The 23,128-nt window shown below is 37.7% G+C and overlaps 2 protein-coding genes across 3 annotated transcripts; both read right to left on the bottom strand.

The window, feature by feature from the left end:
• Positions 1-10: 10 nt before the first annotated feature.
• Positions 11-2,105, bottom strand: capsla (calcyphosine-like a). The gene is made up of 5 exons (XM_060870715.1): positions 2,072-2,105; positions 1,605-1,811; positions 1,263-1,440; positions 912-1,121; positions 11-208 (listed from the first exon to the last, which is right to left on the bottom strand). Exons 2-5 carry the CDS (start codon positions 1,676-1,678, stop codon positions 107-109), a joined length of 564 nt encoding a protein of 187 aa, XP_060726698.1. The 5' UTR covers positions 1,679-1,811; positions 2,072-2,105; the 3' UTR covers positions 11-106.
• Positions 2,106-4,418: 2,313 nt separating this feature from the next.
• LOC132862534 (neurturin) lies at positions 4,419-17,756 on the bottom strand. 2 transcript variants are annotated; one of them, XM_060894714.1, is made up of 5 exons: positions 17,624-17,756; positions 17,079-17,340; positions 16,752-16,990; positions 6,757-7,027; positions 4,419-6,128 (listed from the first exon to the last, which is right to left on the bottom strand). In XM_060894714.1, exons 4-5 carry the CDS (start codon positions 6,998-7,000, stop codon positions 5,701-5,703), a joined length of 672 nt encoding a protein of 223 aa, XP_060750697.1. In that variant the 5' UTR covers positions 7,001-7,027; positions 16,752-16,990; positions 17,079-17,340; positions 17,624-17,756; the 3' UTR covers positions 4,419-5,700. The 2 variants fall into 2 exon arrangements, with proteins under 2 accessions (XP_060750697.1, XP_060750614.1); XM_060894631.1 differs by having other exon boundaries at positions 16,752-17,340.
• Positions 17,757-23,128: the final 5,372 nt, after the last annotated feature.

Here is a 23,128-nt window from a genome sequence, read left to right as displayed (position 1 = left end):
TGAATGGTAGTACATTTGTGTGTCCACCAGGGGGTGACATCTTTATTTTTTTAACTCTGGTTTTACAAATTTGTAAATTTCCATGAAGAGATGAGAACCGTGGTGATTACAACTTCCATGCATTCTGCATCATGGTGACAAAGTAATCGTCGCTGTCAACGGAGGCACTGACACCGCTGTAGTAATCCACAAACTCGTCCAAAGTGACCTGCCATGGAGAGGAGCATGTCAAGTTACTACTCCAGCTGCCTAAAGACTTGCATTGCTAGTATGAAAATAAAATGTACAGTGGGTTTTATATAGTGCATATACATGCATACAGTTGTCAGTTTAATTACATATACATATTTGGTCCACTGTTTTTTTAAAAAAAAAAAAAAAAAAACGTGTTCTAACATGATCTCGACATGGTACAGTGAGGTGATCGTGATATCAGTAGCACATACACTGCCACTATCGATACAAGTATAGGAGTCCATGTCCAGTGTGATATACTGTGCGTAGGAAGAGGAGTTATATTCTCTACCTTAAACCTACAAGATGTATTAGCATTATTTGTGATTATTAAAGTACATGTATACATTTGTGTGTGCACTTGGACTAGTCTACCACAAGACCAAAGGAAAAAAGTCAAAATGTTTTGACCAGATATGAAGCTTAAAAATCAAATCAAAATGTCACTCACTGACATAGGAGCTTGTATAAGTACTGACGTGTATAAGTGAACATGGTAAATGTGTTGCACACCAAAAACACTCTTAGGTTAATGTTTGTGACATTTTCTTATTCTGTGAGCTTCATATCTGTAGCAGCAGCTCCCAGATTACATGCACACTTCTACTGCAGAAACAAAGATAGCAGCATATGTGACTGTGCTGTTTTTTTATACAGAGAAACGTTTACAGTAATACCTTTCCGTCTTTATCATATGGTGAGTCGAAACTGTCCAGAAAAGAGCGGAACACTTGTTCCTCAGTCCACTCCCCACTCTTGTACTTGGAGTGATGTTTGCTGTTGTAGACTCCCTCTAAATCTTGCACAGTTACCACTCCATCACCGGTACGGTCCAGCTTCTGGAAGGCTTGTTTGATCACCTGCTTCCTGACACTGGACATAGGTTGCTGGGAACATATAATCTAACATGAGCTTACACAAAAACTTTTCTGTTGCTCATTTGGATGATGGAAAAAAAAAAAAAATAGAACACATTAGCTTTTGAGAAAGGAACAGATTTTATGGAGTCTTAGCACCTAGTCTCTTACCCTTAGTTTCTCAATAAATTCATTGAAGTCAATGGTGCCGCTTTTATCTTTGTCCACAAAAGTGAAGATCTCCTTGGCCTTTTCCTTTTTAATACACAAACCATAGGTCTCCAGACCTTTCTGAAACTCCTCCAGGTTTAAAGACTTACTGCCATCATCATCCATGATGCGGAAGGTTCTGTATACACAGTGGGATCGTTAATAATGACTTTTTAATCGACTCACTATTTTACGAATACAGATGTTACAACTTTGACATTATATTAAGTTCCTTATGTGGTCACGTATGTATGCATGCATGTATGTAATCATGTACATGAGACAAAAGATGCAGTTTCTTGCCTTCCCAAGCCTTTAATCCCAGCTGCTCCTCTACTCAGACAATGTTGTCTCAACTCCTCCATTGTATCAGCCATCTTCACTCTTCCAGGTTTAATTGTTTGAACCTCTGATCCACACAAACTTGACACTTGGCAGACTGTCACTCAGTAGTTTAGAGCAGAAACACTTTGACTTGATTCTCTGTGGTTCAGCTCTGAGTGAGAAGCTCTGCAAGTCCATAAAGAGTACATGTCGGCATGGGAACAAAAGGGTCACGTGGGCAAACAACAATAAAGCAGATACCCCAAGGGTTTAGTTGGCATGGAAACCAAAATGCAAACAATGTTACTTAGGTAGCTGTAACACAACGAACGGTCTCTAAGGTGACATGATAGTTTCTCATGTCCACAAGAACATAAAAATACAATAAAACAAGTACAAAATAAAGTACAAATAACTAATAATAACAACCACATCCTCATTGTTACCTCAGCGGCTCCATAACTCGCGCCGTCTTCCCAGCTGTCTTATATTATAGTCCTCTTCCCGCCTTTGCATTTTTGGCGGAACGCTATTGGCTGCTCTGTACGTCAATCACGAGTGAAACGCTAGAGACTTTGCAGTTGAAAAATTTCTCGTTATTTTTTTTCCCAGGAAACTTTATTTACTTTATTTATATAACTACAATTAAAATACACATATTATTTTTTTTGTGAACTGTATTTTTTGTTCATAGACATATTTGTGAGGTAACTTGTCCTTAGTGGGTTACATTATTAGCCACCTAACTTAGTTGTGACATTGGTTAACGGTCTTGATCCGTTACCTTGACCAAGTCACTGTCACAAAGGTGTACGTTTACGCCCAGTAAATATCTAATGGCTGCCCAACTTCCAACAGCAACAAAATGGTGTTGAAGTTTCTGTACTGGACTTTTTGTTACAGGCTTTTGCTCTGTAAGCTTTGCTAGCTACAGCCTTGAACGAAATGGGGTTACGTTTAATGTTAAACATACATTAGCAAGCATCAGTTTGAACAAGCTAAATAGTTTGAGTATGTGGGTAATCATTCTATTAAACAAACTCATAAATCTGACTGTCATCAACAACCATTATATCTTCACCGTCTTTCTGCACCCGCTGCAGTAAAGCGTCTCAAAAACGGTGAAAGACATTCTCATTAGCTAACTCATTATACAAGATTAAATGGTGGGCGACCAAGCCGTGTGGAATTTAAGGTGGTTCAGTTGCTGTAATGGTTTGACGAGTGTGTATGGAACGAACCCAGGGGACCCGTTTGAGGTGATAATAATTGGTTTCATATGTGGAGCATGAATAAACACAAACCTTTAGCAATCGAGGCCATTTTTAGGCAAATTCCAACCTGCAATTTGCTTTACAAAATTGTTTACAGTCAGTTGTTGTCTTGATGGTATTCACTCACATTTTCCGTGGATTTCAAATGCATGCTTTATCATTTGCTAAATGGAGCTCTTACATTTATTTACTGGTGGTAAGTAGAGTTTGCTAAATGTGTTAAATGTGTTAGCTTGCACAGTGCAAGCACACAACAGAGCAGACATATTTTCCCTGCTATGGTAATTGTTTATTGCAGAAGGCCTTGCTTGTATTTGCAGGCATGTTTCAACAAAGAGTATGTTGTAATACTTTTGTTTTTAATTTTTTTTTTAACTTTTGTATGAACTCATGGCTGATGGATGAGCTACTTGTGGTTGTACAAACATTTTCCCTCACTGCAAAAATGTTCATGCTGGGATCTTAAAAAAAAGACATATAGACTAAGTGGAATTTTACTAACCCTAACCCTGATGTACTGTCCATACTAATGAAGGTGTTCACTAATGTCTAATCTGGTTTCACTCAGACACTAAAGACCACCTCAGAAGAGCTACTTTATAAAATCTTGAATGAGTTTCTTAAAAAAAAATTGACTGTTTTCTTCAACAGAGTTTTTAAACCATGTTTCTTTGGTCTTGGCACATTATTTAAGCCATGTTTATTATTGGATGACGCAGTCAGCCATCATTTTCAGGAATAGAGAAGGAACAATTTGGGTGTAGATGCAATGAAAAGAAAAATAAGCATTGTTTTTTGTAAAGCTGATTATGTTTATTCAGCAGTTACTTAGGAATAGTGGATTTGTTAAAAAATACATTTGGCACAAGCTGTTTATTTAAATAAATAAGTCAATATCTCTTTTTCGAGTAAAGTATCTAAATAAATATGCACACCACTGTCCAATAAATATTGAGTATTCACATCAAAGATGCACTGCATCAACATTTCTGCTGTTGGTGTGAAAAAGTTCCAATGCTGCCAATCTGTAAATTGGTAACTTGGAAAGAAGCTGTCTGTACATACATAGTACTGCCTTATTCAGCTCATCTTTACACAGAGGTACACAGAATGATACAAAACAAAATACACTTTATGTACTTAGAAACAATCCATTCTAAAAAATAATGGACGGAAGTTACACAAAACATATCACCCTCCAAAAACTAAACCGTTGTTTTTAGAGACTTACAAAATATGAATATATTAATGTATATGGAGTTACAAGATGATAAATGTGTATTGAAATCCTATTGCATCACATTCCCCATGGAGTTTTTCATCTTATGCCTCTGAATTATAGAAGTTCCTTTAGTGATAAATTTGGGACAATTCATTATAATTGCGATGTCTAAATATACTGATAAAAATATGATTATTTATATAGTTAAAAAAAGGCCTTTATTGAAGATTTCTTTCCAAAGCAATCTTCAATAAAGACCTTTTTTTTAATTATATAAATCCACAGCTTTATTGCTGTGTTGTTTGAGTGCATCTATGAGGCTGCATGTTCCTTCAGCTGCTATTGCCTTGTGTTCACAGTAAGTCCATTAGATTTTATGGCAGGCTGTGGTAAGAGCTTGATTGTTCCGTATATAATTCAGGCACAATCTGTATTTGTTTGTGTGTTTAATTATGTCCTGTATTTAATTTAACAAACCTTCCATCAACCTGTAGGAGAATATAATCAGAAAGCGAGAAAGTAAATATAGAGGTTATCTAACTGTTCTTTTTGGTTATTTATGGCCGCATTGACTTAAAGGGAATTAGATGGTAATGCTGTGTACAGTGGGCTAAAAATGTGGGACAATCCAACAGCACAAGTCTTACTTAACCATGTGAATGTACTAGAGTATAATCTTTAAGAGCAGAATTAACCTTTTAAGGTGAACCACACACTTTCAGGTAACAACAGTCCATTAAAAGCAGCACATTTGATTAATATTTGACTATGTCATAATTAATATGACAGATAAAATAGATAATTTTATAACATTAACAGAAGTATCTCAAACATCACAGTGTTTATGACCTACTACACAAAAATCCCATTCTGTATTTGGATTGGGGATTACATGAATTTAAGGGAAGCTGGATTCTTGACAAGAGCAAATGAAACGAGGGTGTCCGTTGATGGGTTTTCACTTCAAGTAACAATGCATGCTGTTATTTACAGTATATGACCTGAGAAGACTGTATTTCTAAACATTTGTATCAACGAATAGTTAACCAGAAGGGAAATGGTGTGATGCATATTTCTGTAACCAAATACAAATGAGGTAGCTGTGGATAACTTCATACTTGAATATATTTGTTACAAAATAAACACACTTTTTTCATACTGCTGTAGTCCATATGGAAATATCCTATTTAACATTTTTCTGGATTTTCACCATTGCGGTTTTTCATGTCTTCAGTAAAAGGCCAGTGTTGTGTAGCACTGAAGTTCACTACATCAAATGATGCCACTAAAAATGCTTTTCCCTTAAGCTTGAAACATTCTTTGACAAAACTCCTCCTCACAAACTTCTATATCGCTCCACTCTGCCCTGCCAGAGAGACTGTGGCTTGGATTATGAAATGCATAGATCCAGCATGGATTCTCCAAGTGAGATTTCACAGGATTTGGTTCACCTTCCACTTCGATTTAACTGATTCCAGCTTCTTTCTGAAGCCCCTCTATACATACAATTAATCGCTTATATAATCCCATGACTGCGTTGAACTCGTTTACTACAATCATCTCAGCAAACCGTGCAGTGTCACACACAGCCACACTTTCTGGCTGACACGTCGTGAATTGTGAAGAATTTTGCCTTATTGTCAAAGAATGACATGTTCTCGTATTTGGTGGGCCGGCAGCAGCGGCTGTATGGTGGTCGCTCTTTCTTAGCAGTGCTTCCCTTAGTGGTTATGTCTTTCTCAGATGCCTTGGTCAGTATGACGTTTTTCAGCACCATGTCATAGTTGCTGAGGCGTCTGGTGCACTTCCCTCTGCAGTAACGAAAGCGCACCGTCTCGTCACTTTCATAGCCCAGGCCCAGCTCACTCACTGTTAGCACCACCTGGTGCAATGAGCATGTCTCTGTGCTTTTCGCACGCTTGGTCCTTCTCCCAACTTTTCTGTCCACTAGTGACCTGATGACCCTCTGCAACTCACCCTCAGTGAAGCTCTGAAACAGGTACGAAACTGAAAAAAAGCAAAATCAATATCATTTGAAAAGAAATATAAATCTGGAGATTGGCACTAAAATAAACCAATGAGATGGGAAGGAACATACATGTCTGTACTCTAGATGGCAGAGCATTGCTGACATACTGTTGGCCTGAATTCAACACCTTAGGAAACATGTAAAGAGGGATTATGTCTGCCTTTAAAATACCTTTTCACATTGGCTTGTTGAGTGATATCTTTTGATTTTTTTTTACATGCCTTCTTACATGGATCAGGTAAGTGTATATGATTTGGTTCACTGACAAAATAAATTTAAACCAAAGGAAAGCATAATAATACACCAGGAGAGCTTTAGTGAGCTCTTTGATTTTTCACTTGTTATCTAAATAGCTTACATTTGGAAATAGCATTGTAATATTCTCACTAATATTAAAATCAGTTTACTACTGGCCTGATTCTGAAAGACTGGGCTCTTTTATATCTCTACAGTCTGGCTCAGGCCTTTGGGACCTGAAACATGAGGTGTGATGTGAGCGAGATGTGTAAATGAAACAGCATGAACTGCTAAGCTGGACTCAAATCCCCCCATCAGTTTATTTTTAGACTAACTAATCCATGGGAGAATAATGTGTGTTTATCTTACACTCAGATAGGAGAGAATTCGTGTCCTCGGATGCTCTGGGTGCCCGCTGATGGCTGGCCAACATGGGTGAAGATGAAGATGATAATGGTGGAGATGGTGTGATGGTTATTGTTGAAGGATGTACAGACACGGCTGAAGCCCAGGGGATGATGGGCCCAGCGGGTTTCATTGTTATGAAGAGCAGAAGTGAGAGAGCAGCACTAAGGAGTATAAAGGCAAAAATGGCCTTTTTCCATAACTTCATCTTAGAACAGCGTGGAGCATTGAAACTCTACAAGACAAAGAATAGAAGAGCAGACATTAGGCATTGTTATATAAAGCTAAGGTCAACACAATACTAAACTGTTTCCCTTAAGGGGATATCAGGTAATACCATTCAGATGCTACGAATTAACGTTCGGACTACAGGTGAACTGGTGTTATATACTTAACAGCCTCCTTCAGCTTTTTTCATCAGTGCCACTTTTGATGAAAAAAGACTGTTAGTATGCCATGAAAGAAATCAAAAGGAAACAGATTAGCACTAATAGTTTCTGTGCTCATTATAATTTTTAGGAAATGAGTCACTCTTTTTCCCATTAGGAATGTCCCATTTGTGTCTCGCTTTTCATCACTACTGTACGCTTCTCTGTTTGCTCAAGATGAATACAAGGAGAGTTTTCTTTTTTTTTTTTTTCTTTTGATGCCCTAGGTCATTCTATACTCTTTATGTGAACCTTTTCTCAGTTTTGAGAGGGCGTAGAACATCCGCCAGGGTGGGGACCCCACATCAGTATTTATAAGCATGTCCAAACATTCAGCTTCAGTATTTGGGAAAGTGAGAAACCAATGCAGTTCCCTGTCTTATGAAACTGTTGATTCAGTGAATGGGAGCAGATTTGGCCTGACAAACATAGTTATTCTTGTTGATGTGACTGTGTGTATATATAGTATATATATGGTGTGTGTGTGTGTGTGTGTGTGTGTGTGTGTGTGTGTGTGTGTGTGTTTATATATACCTATATAACTATTGAAGTTAAACAGAACATGTGAGTGAGTGACAGAGACAGAGAGAGAGAGAGAAAGAGAGAGAGAATTAACTCCAAAGTTGAGTTTGCTTATGTTTTTAAGGCAGAAGTGACCTTATCATATATATCATCACCAATCCCCTTTAAGATACCTGTGTAATATTGCTGTCAAATTACCCAATAAAAAAGTAGCCTTACACCCAGTGTATGCCATCTACTGCCTTCCATGACTGGCAATGGGAAAACATTTCCCCCAGATCAGGAAGTGGGAAATGTATGGAGGTTAAGAACAAATCCAGACAGGCAGCAGAGTAAAGTGTTTTGGTACACTTGCTGTGTGGTGGTCTCTGTGGGCTGTGAGCTATGAGCTGTTTAGCCATAGCTGATACAAATCTTGAAAAGTGTATGCTGTATAGAAATGGTAACAAATACTCTACCAGCAGGAACTTTTGAAGTACGAATCACAAGACCACCCTTACTGCACATTTATGTCTCTTTAAAAGTAAACCCAGTGTTAGTTCTGTAATAGACAAGGCATGGTGTGTGTAACAACAAAACCAATTTGTACTTTAGTGGTAAGAAACAAGGAAGGACAACACTCTTCCCTGTAGTGGTACTGAGATGATGTAATAAACATGGCTCTTTTGTGCTTCCTTCAAACATGGTCTAAATAGTATTCAGTGTGAGCATGAATTACCACTAATCACATAAAATATTAGTACAGAGAAAAATGTAATCACGGTGACTTGGCATGGATGCTGGTTACAGATGGGCTGGTTTGACTATTTTGAGAGCTGCTAATCTCTGAGGACTTTTACAGCATTCAGTAGAATTTACATGAAATGGTGTGAAAAACAAAAATGTGTATCCGTCATCAGTTTGCAGGCAGAAACACCATGCTAATGAGAGATCATTAGCCTGGCAGTTTAAGCTGGCATGAAGGCTACAGCAACACAATAACCACTCTTTACAATCATGGTGAACAGAAATGCATCTCAGAATTCACAACATATCAAACCTTAAGGCTGATGTACTAAACCATCCAAAGACCAGATCATATTCCAAAGACCACATCGGATTCCACTCCTGTTAGCTGAGAACAGGAAACTAAGGTTATATTTTGTAGTGGCTCACTAAAACTGGACTTTTGAAAAACATTGCTCTTTTTCCAATTTTTAGCTGTGCTGTAAAAATTAAGTGTTTGACCTGTATTTGCATGACTACCTAATGCACTGCTGCCATATGATTGGCAGATTAAATCATTGGATTAATCCTATTAAAGTGGCAAATGAGTGTATAAACACTGTTTCCTGTTAGATTATTGGCCATCACTTTTGCAGGTCAATATGCATAAAAGCAGCCTTAGGTTTAGATGTCTCACTTTTTAAAATACCACCTGAATCCTGACAAATAATATCTGGCATTACTTTACCAGACAAAATAAATCACATTATTTAACACTCCTTAGTCTCTGTCACATGCAACATTCGATGGGAGACGTCACAAAAAGTTGCTCTGATAGTTCTTGAAACACTTATCTTCATTTATGAGAAACATGCTCCAATTTTGGATCCATTTTTATCTCCTGTTCTGTGTGTTTTGGATTTGGTACCACCTCAATAAGCTACACCACTGAGCCTTATCCATTCTGAGTATAAAATATGCAATAGTATTTTGGCAGACTTTTAATCTTTGTTTTTCATAAATGAAGATCATTTATTATTTTATAATTATTTATTCGTACAGCCGAGCACTTAAGTATTTCTTTACACAAATCCCCATTAAGTCCGATTGCATAATGTCTAACTATCTTTAAAAATGATGGTATTTCAGTAATCGTCTCCAAAAACGGAGCATATAAACCAATGAACTGTCTTTAACATGGAAATCCAATAATCATTTTCTACTCTCTTATTTTGTCATTTGATTGCAGGATGAATAATCAAACACTAAGCTTGATTGCTTGCATATTGAGCTGCATTGCTACCACCACCACCACCACCACCACCACCACCTTTTTTTGCAATTATTGCATTAAGCTCAGAACATTATGGGCACCTGGGGTTAATAGGTGTTAATGTACTCACTATTGGTGTTGTAATTATCTGGTCTATGTACACAAACTGTGAGGATAGAAGTAAATGCATGACTTATAGTCTAGAAAGTGAAGTTATGACAAAGTAAAATTGGTTATAAATGAATACAGAGCCTTGTTTCATCACCATGTCATCTGTTTGCATTTTGGCTGGCTAGAGATTGAAGCTATAGATACGCACGTCCGTCTTGTAAAAGCTTCTCTACCTAATGTACTACTGAGCACGTATATATGTCATCACGTATATATGTGCTGCAACAACAGCATAATACAAGCATAAGTGGTGACTAAACAAACAAATCGTGTGCCTTCTGTCGATGTAATACAAGCTAAACACAAAACAGAAATACAGACAGAAATAAAGACAGTTTAAAAACTTGACCAATACTGCACTGAATCCAGAGCCTTTCCTGACAATGTAGTTTTAACAGTCCAAATACCGGCATGTATTATGGAGGTAAAAACCCACAGGAAACCCACACTGGAATAACAAACACTTGTATGATAGACATAAAAATCTAAAACCACCATCAATAAAGGATGTCTTACTGAATCATTTGAGACTGACTTTTCTGCTAACAAAGTGTTGGAAAAACTGTGCTGCAATTCTGTCAGATTCAGAGCAAAATCATTGCATTATCATATGTGGGAGTTCACTAAAGCACCGCAAGACAGTAATAGCAATCATGTGGATTTAACAAGGTGTATTTTTTGTTGATAAAAATCCTTCAGCATTTACATATACACAGCACATACGCTCACTGGACAATTTAATAGAACATCTGTACACCTGCTCATTGATGCAGTTTTCCAATCAATCAATCATGTGACAGTAAGGGACAATGATGTCGGATCAAGGTGTTGCAATGAACTTTCTGTTCCTGTCTGAATAGCCCTGAGTCCTGTACTTTCTTCAAATACAGACTGTACTTTGACTCATTTGCCTGTTGGAAAGAAATCAAGGATGTGCTTGGTGTGTTTGTACATATCCGGAAGGGTCAATCACACAAACGCGTTCATTGGTTCAATTAAAAATCGAAAAAAAGCATTTTCTGTCAGAAATGTTTGCCAATTTCAAGTTTTTCCATGTCCACTCAAATTAGTTTGATGCCTAATTATTTGCCTCATTGGAATTGAATACGTGCTCATAGTGATCTGAATGTGAAACAAATTCAGCATAATGTCTGTCATTAAGTACCTTTCGTGTTAGTATTGTGTTAGAATGTGGTGGAGGCTGTCAATTTCATCACTGCAGCTGGTTGTAATTGGTGTTACAGCTGATCTCATGAGGATACAAATACACACTGTGGGTTTGAAGATATTTATTTTACACGGTTTTGTCCAACCAACACAACAGACTATTAGCTAAAACCATAGTTTTGAAAAACTTCAGACTTTCCAAAACTAAATAAGAGGATTTGGTTTGTGGTGGTCACAGTACTTAGCTGTTAATTGTTTTGACGATAGGATGTTGCAAATAAGATGCATACTGGTACACACACTGGCTCTGGGTGACTCATGATGACAGATTTAATGCACTTTGACACATTAAAGCATGCTGAATCATAGAAATTCTGCAATTTTGCAAAAACACTTTCTAGTGACTTCTTTCTATTTATATCCTTCCTTTGAAAGAGGAAAATTGTATTCATCACATTACCCAATAAATTAAAGTAAAACTTTCCTTATAAAGTAAACATAAAAGCCTATGTAAATTAAATGAATTGCGGTTAGGCTATTATTATTAATACTGTGATGGCAGTGCAGTAAACTATGACAGCCATTCAGCTTCACATGTTGATTTTCCTTTCACATTGCATATATAAAAATGTTCTGTATGGACTACATTCTGATTATTCAGCAGCCAGTTCAAACGTTTACTCAGTATAATTATCATTCACTGTCAACAGTGTTAACATTTTTGGGTGAATTATTCCTTGATTTTTTTTTATTTATTTTAAAGGATTGAAAAGACAATCCACACAAAACACATGGATGGCATATTTTACTCGGTTGGTGGCTGTGTGGAATATTCCAGGTTTTGATTCATGGCCTTATGAAAGGAACCCTGCAGGTTCAAACAGAGTTAACACAGGCCACAGGACTTCATCTGGCCAGGTGCAGAGCTCCAATTCAAAGTTGAGCTCTATTCAAAGATCTTTGTGTGTGTGTGTGTGTGTGAGTGTGTGTGTGTGTGTGTGTGTGTGTGTAGTGTATAAATTTTGGGTAGAAAAAAAGGTTTCAGAACAAAAATAACTTCTATATAAGCTCTGTGGTACCTATATCAGAGAAGCCTGCAATATGCAAATGGACCCTATAATAAGACAGAATATTCTACAATAAACATACAACGACTGCTGAGAGGTGAGGGTGAAGGTGAACATGTGCTTCCCCCGAGACATGTGAAACCAGCACCCCTCTTGTCACGTGCAGTACTCAGATGGAAGCACTATTTGCCCTCTTCCACATACAGTACATGATCTCAGAGACTCCCGTGATTGTCTAGTGTTTCTGTGATTGACAGGACAGAGAGAGTAATCCATGCCTCCCACCTACAGAGTAAGGCCAATATTGCTTCCTTGGCTTCTGGCCATAGATGGCTGTGGCATTATTTGGATTCAAACACAATCCGCTGATGATAAGACACTTTTTATCCACTACTTAAATATTTGTCTTATGCCATACTTTGCTTAATCAATCTGTGGGCAAGAAGAACCTGAGTTAAATATTTCTTAAACCTAGGATTCAAAATCTAAGTCAATAATCAACAGATATCTAAGAAGCAATTAGTCGAGCATGTGTTTCCTTCTCTTTTATTAAGAACTTTAAAAAAGTGGGTCACAGGTCCCTGTTGGCTGTCCTTTCAGAGAGTGTTGAGAAACAACAGGGGACTGGAAGAGGAGTTTTCTGCAAAAGATCAGGACAGGATTAGTACTAATTCTGCCTGCTTTATCTACAGTCACATGGGCAAACACCTGGGATCAGCTCTCTTTCTCTCTGGGAAGCAGCCAGTGACGCTAATCTGGCAGCTTCCTCATTTAACACCACACACAGTGCACCCACATATGCTAACCATTTCAGTACACCTTCCCCTTACAGAAAAGAAAGTGTACTAGTATACTCCAATTTGAAACCTCACACCACATTGATTATCTTAACTCGTGTCTCATTTCCCAGAAGCTTTGAATTATGTCTTGCTTATGTTACAAACTCATTGAGATTCCTATGCGCTTTGAGTAAAAGCTTTTTAAAAAGTTATTTCCCCTTAGTAATTCTTAACTTGCGCCTCAGGCAATGTTGGGACAGATGGCTGGACTAGTCAAATCAGATTTGTTTTTTCCTGTCTGTTTTAACATAATCACATTTGTGTATTTTTTCAGGTTAGCAGCATGTGAAGTTTTTGCTGAAAAGAACTGGAACAGATATCACAGACCTGGCGCGTACAAGCTAAGCTTGATTCACGAAATAATCCGTTTTCCTCTGGTGACGTGCGATTGTTTTAGCTTTTGATGCTAAAGAAATGGGTCCATTATGTGCTGGATTTGTGAAAACCTATTACATTTCATAGCACAGATGTTACAAAAAGCTAAAAGGGGAAAACAGATTTACATTTAGACTACATATAGTGACAGTCTGATTCCTTTTTACAGGTCTTTGGGTTTATGAGTGTGACACATTTAATTCTGCTGCAAAATTTCTTGTCCGTTTGCCTGGTATGATAGGAAGAATGAATACACAGTATTGTCATAGCCAATGTTGCTGAATTCATGTATGCCACAGAGTGAATCTTGTTTTTCCGCACTTTGAGGTCATGACAGGATAATCAGAGCTCACTTGAACCCTGCTGCTGCAGCCCAAATATCACAAAGCCAAGCCTTGTTGCTTGTCACAGTGAAATAACGCATCATCCCATTAAGTTCCCAAAATATTGGAGACAGTATGGCCATCCATCAACTGGGTTACTGCACTAATAAACACTGTCCACAAGGTGGCAAAATGAAACATTGCAGCCGTATGCTGCAAAATGAAAAAAATAAATAAGTAAAATTCAAAAGCACTGTCAGTGGGCTCAAGCATAATCCCTATACTTACCACTGATTATTGCCATTCAGCCATCAGGACCTTTGATGATCTGGCTGATCATTCATTCATCTTCTACCGCTTATCCGAACTACCTCGGGTCACGGGGAGCCTGTGCCTATCTCAGGCGTCATCGGGCATCAAGGCAGGATACACCCTGGACGGAGTGCCAACCCATCACAGGGCACACACACACTCTCATTCACTCACATAATCACACACTAGGGACAATTTTCCAGAGATGCCAATCAACCTACCATGCATGTCTTTGGACCAGGGGAGGAAACCGGAGTACCCGGAGGAAACCCCCGAGGCACGGGGAGAACATGCAAACTCCACACACACAAGGCGGAGGCAGGAATCGAACACACACACACACACACACACACACACACACCCCCAGCTGATCATGTGTTAGATTATTTAATAGAGCAATGCATACGTTCTTGTCATTAATGACTATTACCATTGTTAGATTTAATGTAATATTTACTCTGATCCATTGTAAAATGATGCTGTTATTTAGATATCCATTACTGTACAAGTGCTACACTATCTCTGTTTGAATGAGTTAAGTTAAAGTTAAGTCTTAAAGTTAAGTCTACATATATGCAAAAATCTTTTCTATCAAGATCAAGATATAATCCTTTACCACACTACAATTTACCACACTACATTTCCCCTTTGTACCATGTTCATGAAGGTCTACTGTGGCCATTTAATGTCACATACTGTAGCTTTCTGTTATCTATCATCCATAAAATTAAATCCAGCTCTATGCCTTTATATTTTAGAGATGGGGAAACTGGCACTGGTATAGCTGAGGCCTTTCACAAAGGCACAAACAGGGATGTTGGAAGGTTTTTATTTCTAAATAGCGTGAAATTCAATCATCAAATCATTTTATGAGTATTACTCTGTTTATATTAACATCTGTCTATGGCTGGATCCGATTATACTAATGTAAGTGTGTTAACCGGGTTAACACCTGGCATGTCTTGACCAGCAATTTACATTTGATAAATAGGTACAGATGTTCCATGTAGTCTGGCTGTCCTTCAGCAAGAATATTTGCACTGCAGCATTTTATATTTTCACTGTGTGCGATGGATATTGTATATGCTTTCAGAGGCATAAGGTTAGGTATCGTCGCACAGTCAGTACAGTATGATTTGTGGATCCATGGAGGTTACTGGAGGAGGAATTTAATCATTTTATATGGCTGCCTTCTCAAGATCTTTCTGTGCACAGGATCTTTGAAGACCACAGCAAGTTCTTGACCCCTTTCTTTCACTTCCATTTATGTCCGTTCGCTTGTTAAAATGTGCCCTGTTTTAGAAACCGAGAAACATCTAACACATAAAAGCTTGGGTGCACAAATGAGAGATGGTGGTGACATGTTGAGGAAATGTTGAGGTAAAAATAAGGAAATTAATATAAATTAAAACTTCTTCTAAATGAAACAGTCTTGATATACAAATGACAACATACAATACTACAATATCTTTCTTTAGGTTTTTCCATTCGGGAATTTTCAGTGATCTTCATTTCATTTTCCCTGGAACACCAGGCACCTGGAGGGAGAATTCACCCCAAATGCACCTACATGCATGTTCTTGTTAGGTTTATGTTTGTTTAGATATAATATTTACTTCTGCGGCAGTAGTTTTAAGGGGGAATTTTTAATGGGGTCATTTAGACGTAGCTTTTTAAAAATGTATGCTTAATACTTAAAATTTTATTATTATTATAATTTATAATATAAATTAAAAAGTTTGTCTCAAGGCTTTTTGCTATAATCTTGACTGGATCTGTACACAGTGAAGAGTTCACACTCTTACAAAACATTCAAACTTTGAGTTTTGTTATATTTGATGGCAGCTTAAAAGCCTAGCTGATGAAGGCTTGGCTGGAGCTAAATGCAGTTGCAGCATGTCAGAGCAGGGAAGGCAGAGAAAACACAACACAAACGCATCAATCTAAACCATGTAGGAATCAAAATAAAATGTCCCAAGACAAGTTACATTCATGCCCCACATGGACTGGAATGGTTTAGAGGTTTTACCACCTACTTAAGTTGAAGATTGATGGAAAGCTTTTCAAACTAAGTCAAACTGGATCCCAGGATACCGGAGATAAAGGATAAATATTACATTCTTGTTCTACTACAATTTACCACACATCACCAATACAATTATGACTATAGCACAGTATAGTTTGACTGCACAATAGCAGATGAACCATTCCGAGTCAGAACATGAGTAACTGATTTCTATTGGCTCAAAGCTGAGACCCAACAAATAATTTCTCCCTTCTGATCTATACGAGTACAATCCATCAAACACGCATGTAGACAAATGTAATTACTTCATGATCCCAACTTGCATTGAAATACTCTCCACCTTTTTAAGTGGCATACCATGAATTGCATGCCATATAGTGCAAAGTTCAGAGTGGATGACTCACAGGAAGTTAACAATAACTGTGGATCCTCTACAGGGATTTAAGTCTGGGAGTATTTTGTAGAAACCAGCAAACATACATATCCTGTCTAAGGTAATCTAACACTCTTAGACCTTTCTCTTAGCCGATGGTTAACTCAGTAGAATTTCATAAACAATAAAATCTTCCCAAAGCATCTCCTAGCAACAACTGGCAGAAAAAACATAATGTATACATAAACACAACAATCATTGGCTAGTAATGTGCATGCTCTGGCACATTGGATCTTCCTGGAGCTTGAGCTGTCTGTTGTGTTTATCGCCGAAACTATAAGGAGCAGCTTATGTTAACAGAAGAAGATGTGTCCTTACCGAGTGCCCCGCTAAGTCGGACTTATCAGGGTGACGTTGTGTTGTGTTGACCTCAGGAAAGAGGTTGGGAGGGTAAATCCCTCATTTTGTAATGTAAGCCAGGATTGGGGACCATAGATCATGCTCCCCCTGTGCCTTATACCTCCATGTGTTGTGGAAGAAAGGAACCCCCTGGCTAAGCTGGGCTCGTCTGGGCTGGTTTGGGTTGGGCTGGGTTGGGTTGGGAAGGGTTGGGTTGTCTGGATTCAGTATAAAAGTAGACAAAGTTTACTACTAAAGCTTCCTTGTCATGGTAACACAGTTTTCAGAGTTTTCTTGAGCGCTTACATCATTCATGAGTCAGGATCCCCTGGAGGAAATTTCGGATCTTTCACATCCTTCAGCGTAGACATGTCCAGGGCTAGCAGAGTTAAGTTTTCTAGTCTTATTCAGCACGTATTTGTTTTACAGCAAGAGCGTATATAAATCCCGGTGTATTGGGCACTTCTTAGGTAGGTAAATGATGAGTCCTTACTTATACAGGTTGGGACTTAAAAAGCAAGATGAAGCAGGGATTCACCATACAGAATGCAAAAGGCAGATCAGTCATCTGAAACAGCAGATCACGAACAGAGTGAACAGTCAAGAAATAATTCCTAAAAAATTCTTTATTAAAAATGAATAAATAAATAAATAAATAAATAAATATTTTTTTTTTTTTTTTAGTTTTGACTGAGTGAAGTCTATGTGAATACACATTTACTACCCAAAGTAAACGGTGTACACAATATATATTCATAGAGACATGTAACAATTTTCATATGCAACAACACCAACCATGTGACAAGAAGGCCATTAAGAAAAAACTGCATTTGTTTCATCGCTTCACCTACCTCAATGAGTAAGAAGAGCTTTTGCACACCCTCATTGCATCTCCTTTGGTCTGGTGGATATAGTCACAGAATAGGCTGTTAGCCTCTGTAAATATCTGAGTGTATTGGAGTATAAGGATTAGACTGTGTGAATACTGTATGTGTGCTCCTCCTGGTAGCACTCCTTCTCTCCTCCCTGTGTCCAAGGCTCCACCTCAGACAGACCAGCGATCACAGACTAGCTCAGATTACTGTTGTCTTGCTAATCGCTTGCGGCATTGCCCTGGTGTCCCCCCTCAGGTCAAGCAGAACACGCTGTCCAGAGACTCCTTATACCTTATTACTACTGTATGTTTCAGTCTCACAAATATAATAGCAGGCCAGGTGTTGATGTTTAGCTGCCAACTTTCAGCCTGTCACAATGGCAGTGATCGGAGTTGCATTGTAACCTGCCAGCACGGATAAGCCAAGGGCATTGGCATTGTGCTTTGGTCTGGATGCATCTCATTGATTTCTCCTATATTTCTCAAAGCACGAGCACAAGCATACATGGCCTTCAGCTGTGTTGACTAATAAGGAACGTCTTCAATCAAATTGGAGAATGATTCCCTCTGGAAGCCATTCCAAAGTAAAACATCTCACAAGCTGAGGACATAAACCAGAGGAGATGTTTGCCAGAAAGAGTAGGAGGGGGACAGAAAAGAACTGAGAGAAAGACATAGACACAAGTCTTTTGAAAGGGGCCAGCTCTTTCTTCTGTGTGAATATTGGGTGTGTAAAAAGCAGCAAATGGCGAACAGATGGAGAGCTTATGGGCAGCCCTCCAGCACTCTAATCTTCAAAATAAATAAATACCTGAGTGTCGCGTAAAATATCCGAGCGTACTATGTGCACATCACTTGATGCTTTTATAACGTACATGGCATAGCAAGGGTCAGTGCAAGAAATTAATAACATGTCTCCCGTTCCTGTCAGTTTCACTAAGCACCCTTTTCATGTGTGACAGAACATTTGCTACTACTTTACATTCTAATGTCAAGCCCCAATTAACGGATTATCTCATGTTTTTATAAATATTTCATCTTAAACTACAAATCTCTAGAGGAAATAAAAAAATTATTTGATATTTTATATCATTTTATCATTGAGTTGACTTGTATTATGTCTGGGGCTGAAATATTCTGTATAGAAAGTGGTAAATATTGTTGGAAACCTGAACCGACTCTTAAAACGTTTACCAAGATGTGAGTTTTTTGTGATTGTGTATGATGGGAAATTGCAGTGTCTAGAAAAAGTTGTCTCAAGACAGACATACTGTACTTATAATTGATTTAAACCTTAAGAGATCCTTAAGCTTTCTTAAAAAAATATCAAAGAGCAGAGCGTTCACTAAGATAGTTGAAAACTGAAGTAAACAATGTCATGCATAAGACTTTCACAAAAGATTTTCACTGTCCCTATGTCCCTCCTCTGGGTCTGCTTCCCTCCCACTGTCAATACATGGACTGGTGTTGCCACTAGGTGTGAATGTGTGTGTTCAGTGGACTGGTGTCACTGTATTTGTGTCTTATGTCTAGTATTCTGGGATTGGCTCTGGATCTACCACGACCATTTAACAGAATATATTTGTAAAATAAATTTGTAGTTAAAATGATGAATTCCTTAGAATACGGTTAAAGTAAATGCAATACGATCAAATCGGTTTTAAGAAGTTGTTCAAACTTACTTGAATTGTATTTATATTGCAAATATATCAACTTTTATAACATCTCATTTCTCTAAATCATCGAACACATAACTGCTTAAAATCCTTTTGTTATCCAATAGCATGACTCAGCAATAATTCAACTTGAGGTTGAATAGAAAGTAAAACAAATCTTTATGCATCTTGAAGCATATTATTTATTATATTCTTGATGATTATAATTTTTCCCCCCTATAGTTAATCACCAAAATCACTTACTCACAACTAAATACTTGTAATGTCATTGCCAGCCTCACCTGAAAACTCGAAACTCTCCATTACCAAAGAACCTCAGTCAGCCAACTTTACGCAGATATGATAATCACATGGCCGCTGATGCCCACAATAATGATGCTCATTACAGTATTTCCCACTTCTAATTATCTATTTATATAATTTGGCTCACTCCAGAGATATATTTTTGTTATTATGAATATTTTCTCTACTCTGTCTGTCTGTCTGTCTGCTTTGCTTTGCTTTAATTTCTGGACTATTTGATATCTTCCTGAATTGGCTCCCCAATTCTGTGCACCTTTCTAACAACACTCCACAAGTGTATTAAATAATATTAAAATGTTTTCATCACTAAAAAAGAAAAGAGTCCAAAGATAGAAAAACGCTTTTAAAATTGTAAATCCCTGATCATGAATCGATGCAAAACCATCAATTTTCTTTGTTTTGTTGCCTGGGTCAATATATTTAGAACGTGACCTGTTACTAAACTCTTGTTGTCACGAATGTTTACAATAGTGTTTATCTTTCCTCACGATTGCCTTGTCAACTAAAGAATTAGGTGGAATTCAGAGTGTATAGTTGATCATAGGCTGTTCTTTGGAAAGCAGTTCAACAGTTCCAGTTAAGTCACAGAACAAGACATTATCATTTGAAGCATAACCAACAGGATTTTTGGGTTTTGTTTTGATATGAAAAGTGCTACAGAAGGATGGGGCTTGGGTAAAAATATTTGAATAAATATATGAAAAAAAATTGCGTTAAGTTTTAAATTATAATAGGTTTTTTTAGTAAAAAAAAAAATATATATATATATATATACGTATTATACGTATATGTATATATACGTATATATATATATATATATATATATATATATATATATATATATATATATATATATATATATATACTTTTTTCCATTAGAAATTTATATTTGTGGGTTTTTTCTTTTGAAATTAAAAGCCAAAGTTAGTTGCTTCATAGGAATTTAGCTTTTACAGTAACGCAGAAACTTTAGATGTACTTATCTCGTTTTGTTCCATATTGTCCCCTTTGGCCAAATTTACAAACAATTTGACTTGCTTGATAACAACCAGTAATTTGGAAGTATATGTTTTAAACATGTACATTTATTAAATTCAAGATTTTGCTTATTCTGAAACAGACACATGTTTTATGAAAAGGTAAAGCATGAATTGTTTTTGTTTGTTCGAAAATCCGGGCAGGAGAAACAAAAGAAAAAATAGAATTTTTTTCTAGAAATAGAAATAGAAACAAAATTGAAATGACTTTTTACTTTTAGAAACTTACAGACTTAAAAATTAAAAGACTTTATTTGTTTCTACGAAAATCAAAAAGAAAACAAGAACAAATGAAATAGAATGACCAAGAAGTACACAGGCCCAAGAAAAATTCTGCAAAGGCTAGCTATATTGAAAAATTACTGTAGTGAAATATAACCAGCTACAATTAGTTATATTCCACATTCACACCTGTCCGGCACTGGCCACTGACATCTTCAACAAAACCATGCCAACACTTAGAAAACCACTGTTAATGCACTGCTAAGTTAACTACAATATCAGAGCCTGGAACATTTTACCATAAACATTATAGGGAACCTGGAGCTGTGACACAAGTCATTCAAGAGATATTACTTTTAAGAGATAATTGTATGCATTGGTTTGCTGATGCTTCATAGTTCTGTTGTCTGTAGACAATATCAGAACCATCCATGTCAATGTTTGCCACATCGTTAAGGAGAACAAAACCTCTGTGAGCATCTGTAGAGGAAAAATTTGTCGGTTAACCAGAGAAGCCTACCATGTTGGCTAGCTGACAATTCTCCAGATGAAACCACAAATCCTCAAATATTGACTGAACAGATCCTGAAAAATTCTTAGGGTGTGAACAAAAATTGCACCAAGGGCGTTTAGATTAGGCATTAATGAAATCAGTCAGTGAATTCAAGATTCGGATCAGACAAACTCTGTTTTTTTATTATGTAACAAATGTAGGAGTAAAAACATTAAGAGAAATGGTACTTGAGTAAAAATATGGGTACTGTGTCAAAATCTTAATCGGAAGTAAAGGTATGGAGCTTAAATTCAGAAGTATTGATGAAATTAAATATTTATTAAATACTCTAGTAGAATTGATCAAATCTGATTACTCACTCTCACTCATTTCCTACCGCTTATCCGAACTACCTCGGGTCACGGGGAGCCTGTGCCTATCTCAGGCATCATCGGGCATCAAGGCATCCTGGACGGAGTGCCAACCCATCGCAGGGCACACACACTCTCATTCATTCACGCAATCACACACTACGGACAATTTTCCAGAGATGCCAATCAACCTACCATGCATGTCTTTGGACCGGGGGAGGAAACCGGAGTACCCGGAGGAAACCCCCGAGGCATGGGGAGAACTTACAAACTCCACACACACAAGGCGTAGGCGGGAATCGAACCCCCAACCCTGGAGGTGTGAGGCGAACGTGCTAACCACTAATCCACCGTGCCCCCCCCCCCCATCTGATTAGCTAATTTAATAAATGCTTAATAATGCTTAAAACATACTTACAAATGAATACTGATTGGAATAGCAGCTGAGCTAAAGAGATTTTAAAGTCTAAATGAAAATATTTCATGCACAGTTTGTATTTCTGTTGTACATTCACTGTTGTAAAGTACAAATCTTCAAAAAGAAATCTTAAAAGCAGAATATGTTTATTACAAAGTACTTATATGGAAAAATCATTCCACAAGATAAAAAAACAATAGTTTGTGAATTCAGGATTAATTCTACAGAAAAACGTTCTTTGGTGCAAGTACACTTCAAAGTGGAACACTGATGAGATACCAAGTCAGCTGATACCGTGCCTGTATTCCATAAATCTTGATGGTAAAGGTGCTTGAATACAATCAGATAGTGACTACAGTAGACGTTTTGCATGTTTGCACAGGATGCCTGTACTGCATATGTAAAGCGATTCATCTAAGTTATGGCTATACTCATCATAGCAATTGCTTGATCTTATAATGTAGCTTGAATGTAACTTCTCTCTCACTCATCTTCTACCGCTTATCCGAACTACCTCGGGTCACGGGGAGCCTGTGCTTATCTCAGGCGTCATCGGGCATCAAGGCAGGATACACCCTGGACGGATTGCCAACCCATCGCAGGGCACACACACACTCTCATTCACTCACGCAATCACACACTACGGACAATTTTCCAGAGATGCCAATCAACCTACCAGTGGGATCAATCTTTGGACCGGGGGAGGAAACCGGAGTACCCGGAGGAAACCCCCGAGGCACGGGGAGAACATGCAAACTTCACACACACAGTGTGGAGACGGGAATCGAACCCCAACCCTGGAGGTGTGAGGCGAACGTGCTAACCACTAAGCCACCATGCCCCCTGAATGTAACTTGATCTTTTGTATATAAAATGCGTTGCAACGGAATTTATTTATATACATAAAATTCGCTGCAATTTTGCAATTCCTCTTATGCGGCTAGTGCGGCTCCTGCCATTTC

The sequence above is a fragment of the Tachysurus vachellii genome, chromosome 1, assembly GCF_030014155.1.
Source record: "Tachysurus vachellii isolate PV-2020 chromosome 1, HZAU_Pvac_v1, whole genome shotgun sequence".
NCBI classification, from domain to species: Eukaryota; Metazoa; Chordata; class Actinopteri; order Siluriformes; family Bagridae; genus Tachysurus; species Tachysurus vachellii.
The sequence above is the reverse complement of the archived record's forward strand: the minus strand, read 5'-3'. Positions and strand labels throughout refer to the sequence as shown.

Excerpts from the sequence above, each read along its gene's own strand:
- capsla (XM_060870715.1), bottom strand. The coding sequence starts at position 1,678 with ATGGCTGATACAATGGAGGAGTTGAGACAACATTGTCTGAGTAGAGGA. Across the intron at positions 1,441-1,604 it reads GGGATTAAAGGCTTGGGAAG|AACCTTCCGCATCATGGATG; the intron begins GCAAGAAACTGC and ends CTGTGTATACAG. Across the intron at positions 1,122-1,262 it reads AATTTATTGAGAAACTAAGG|CAACCTATGTCCAGTGTCAG; the intron begins GTAAGAGACTAG and ends ATATGTTCCCAG.
- LOC132862534 (XM_060894631.1), bottom strand. The coding sequence starts at position 7,000 with ATGAAGTTATGGAAAAAGGCCATTTTTGCCTTTATACTCCTTAGTGCT. Across the intron at positions 6,129-6,756 it reads GAATTCTCTCCTATCTGAGT|TTTCGTACCTGTTTCAGAGC; the intron begins GTAAGATAAACA and ends GCTTTTTTTCAG.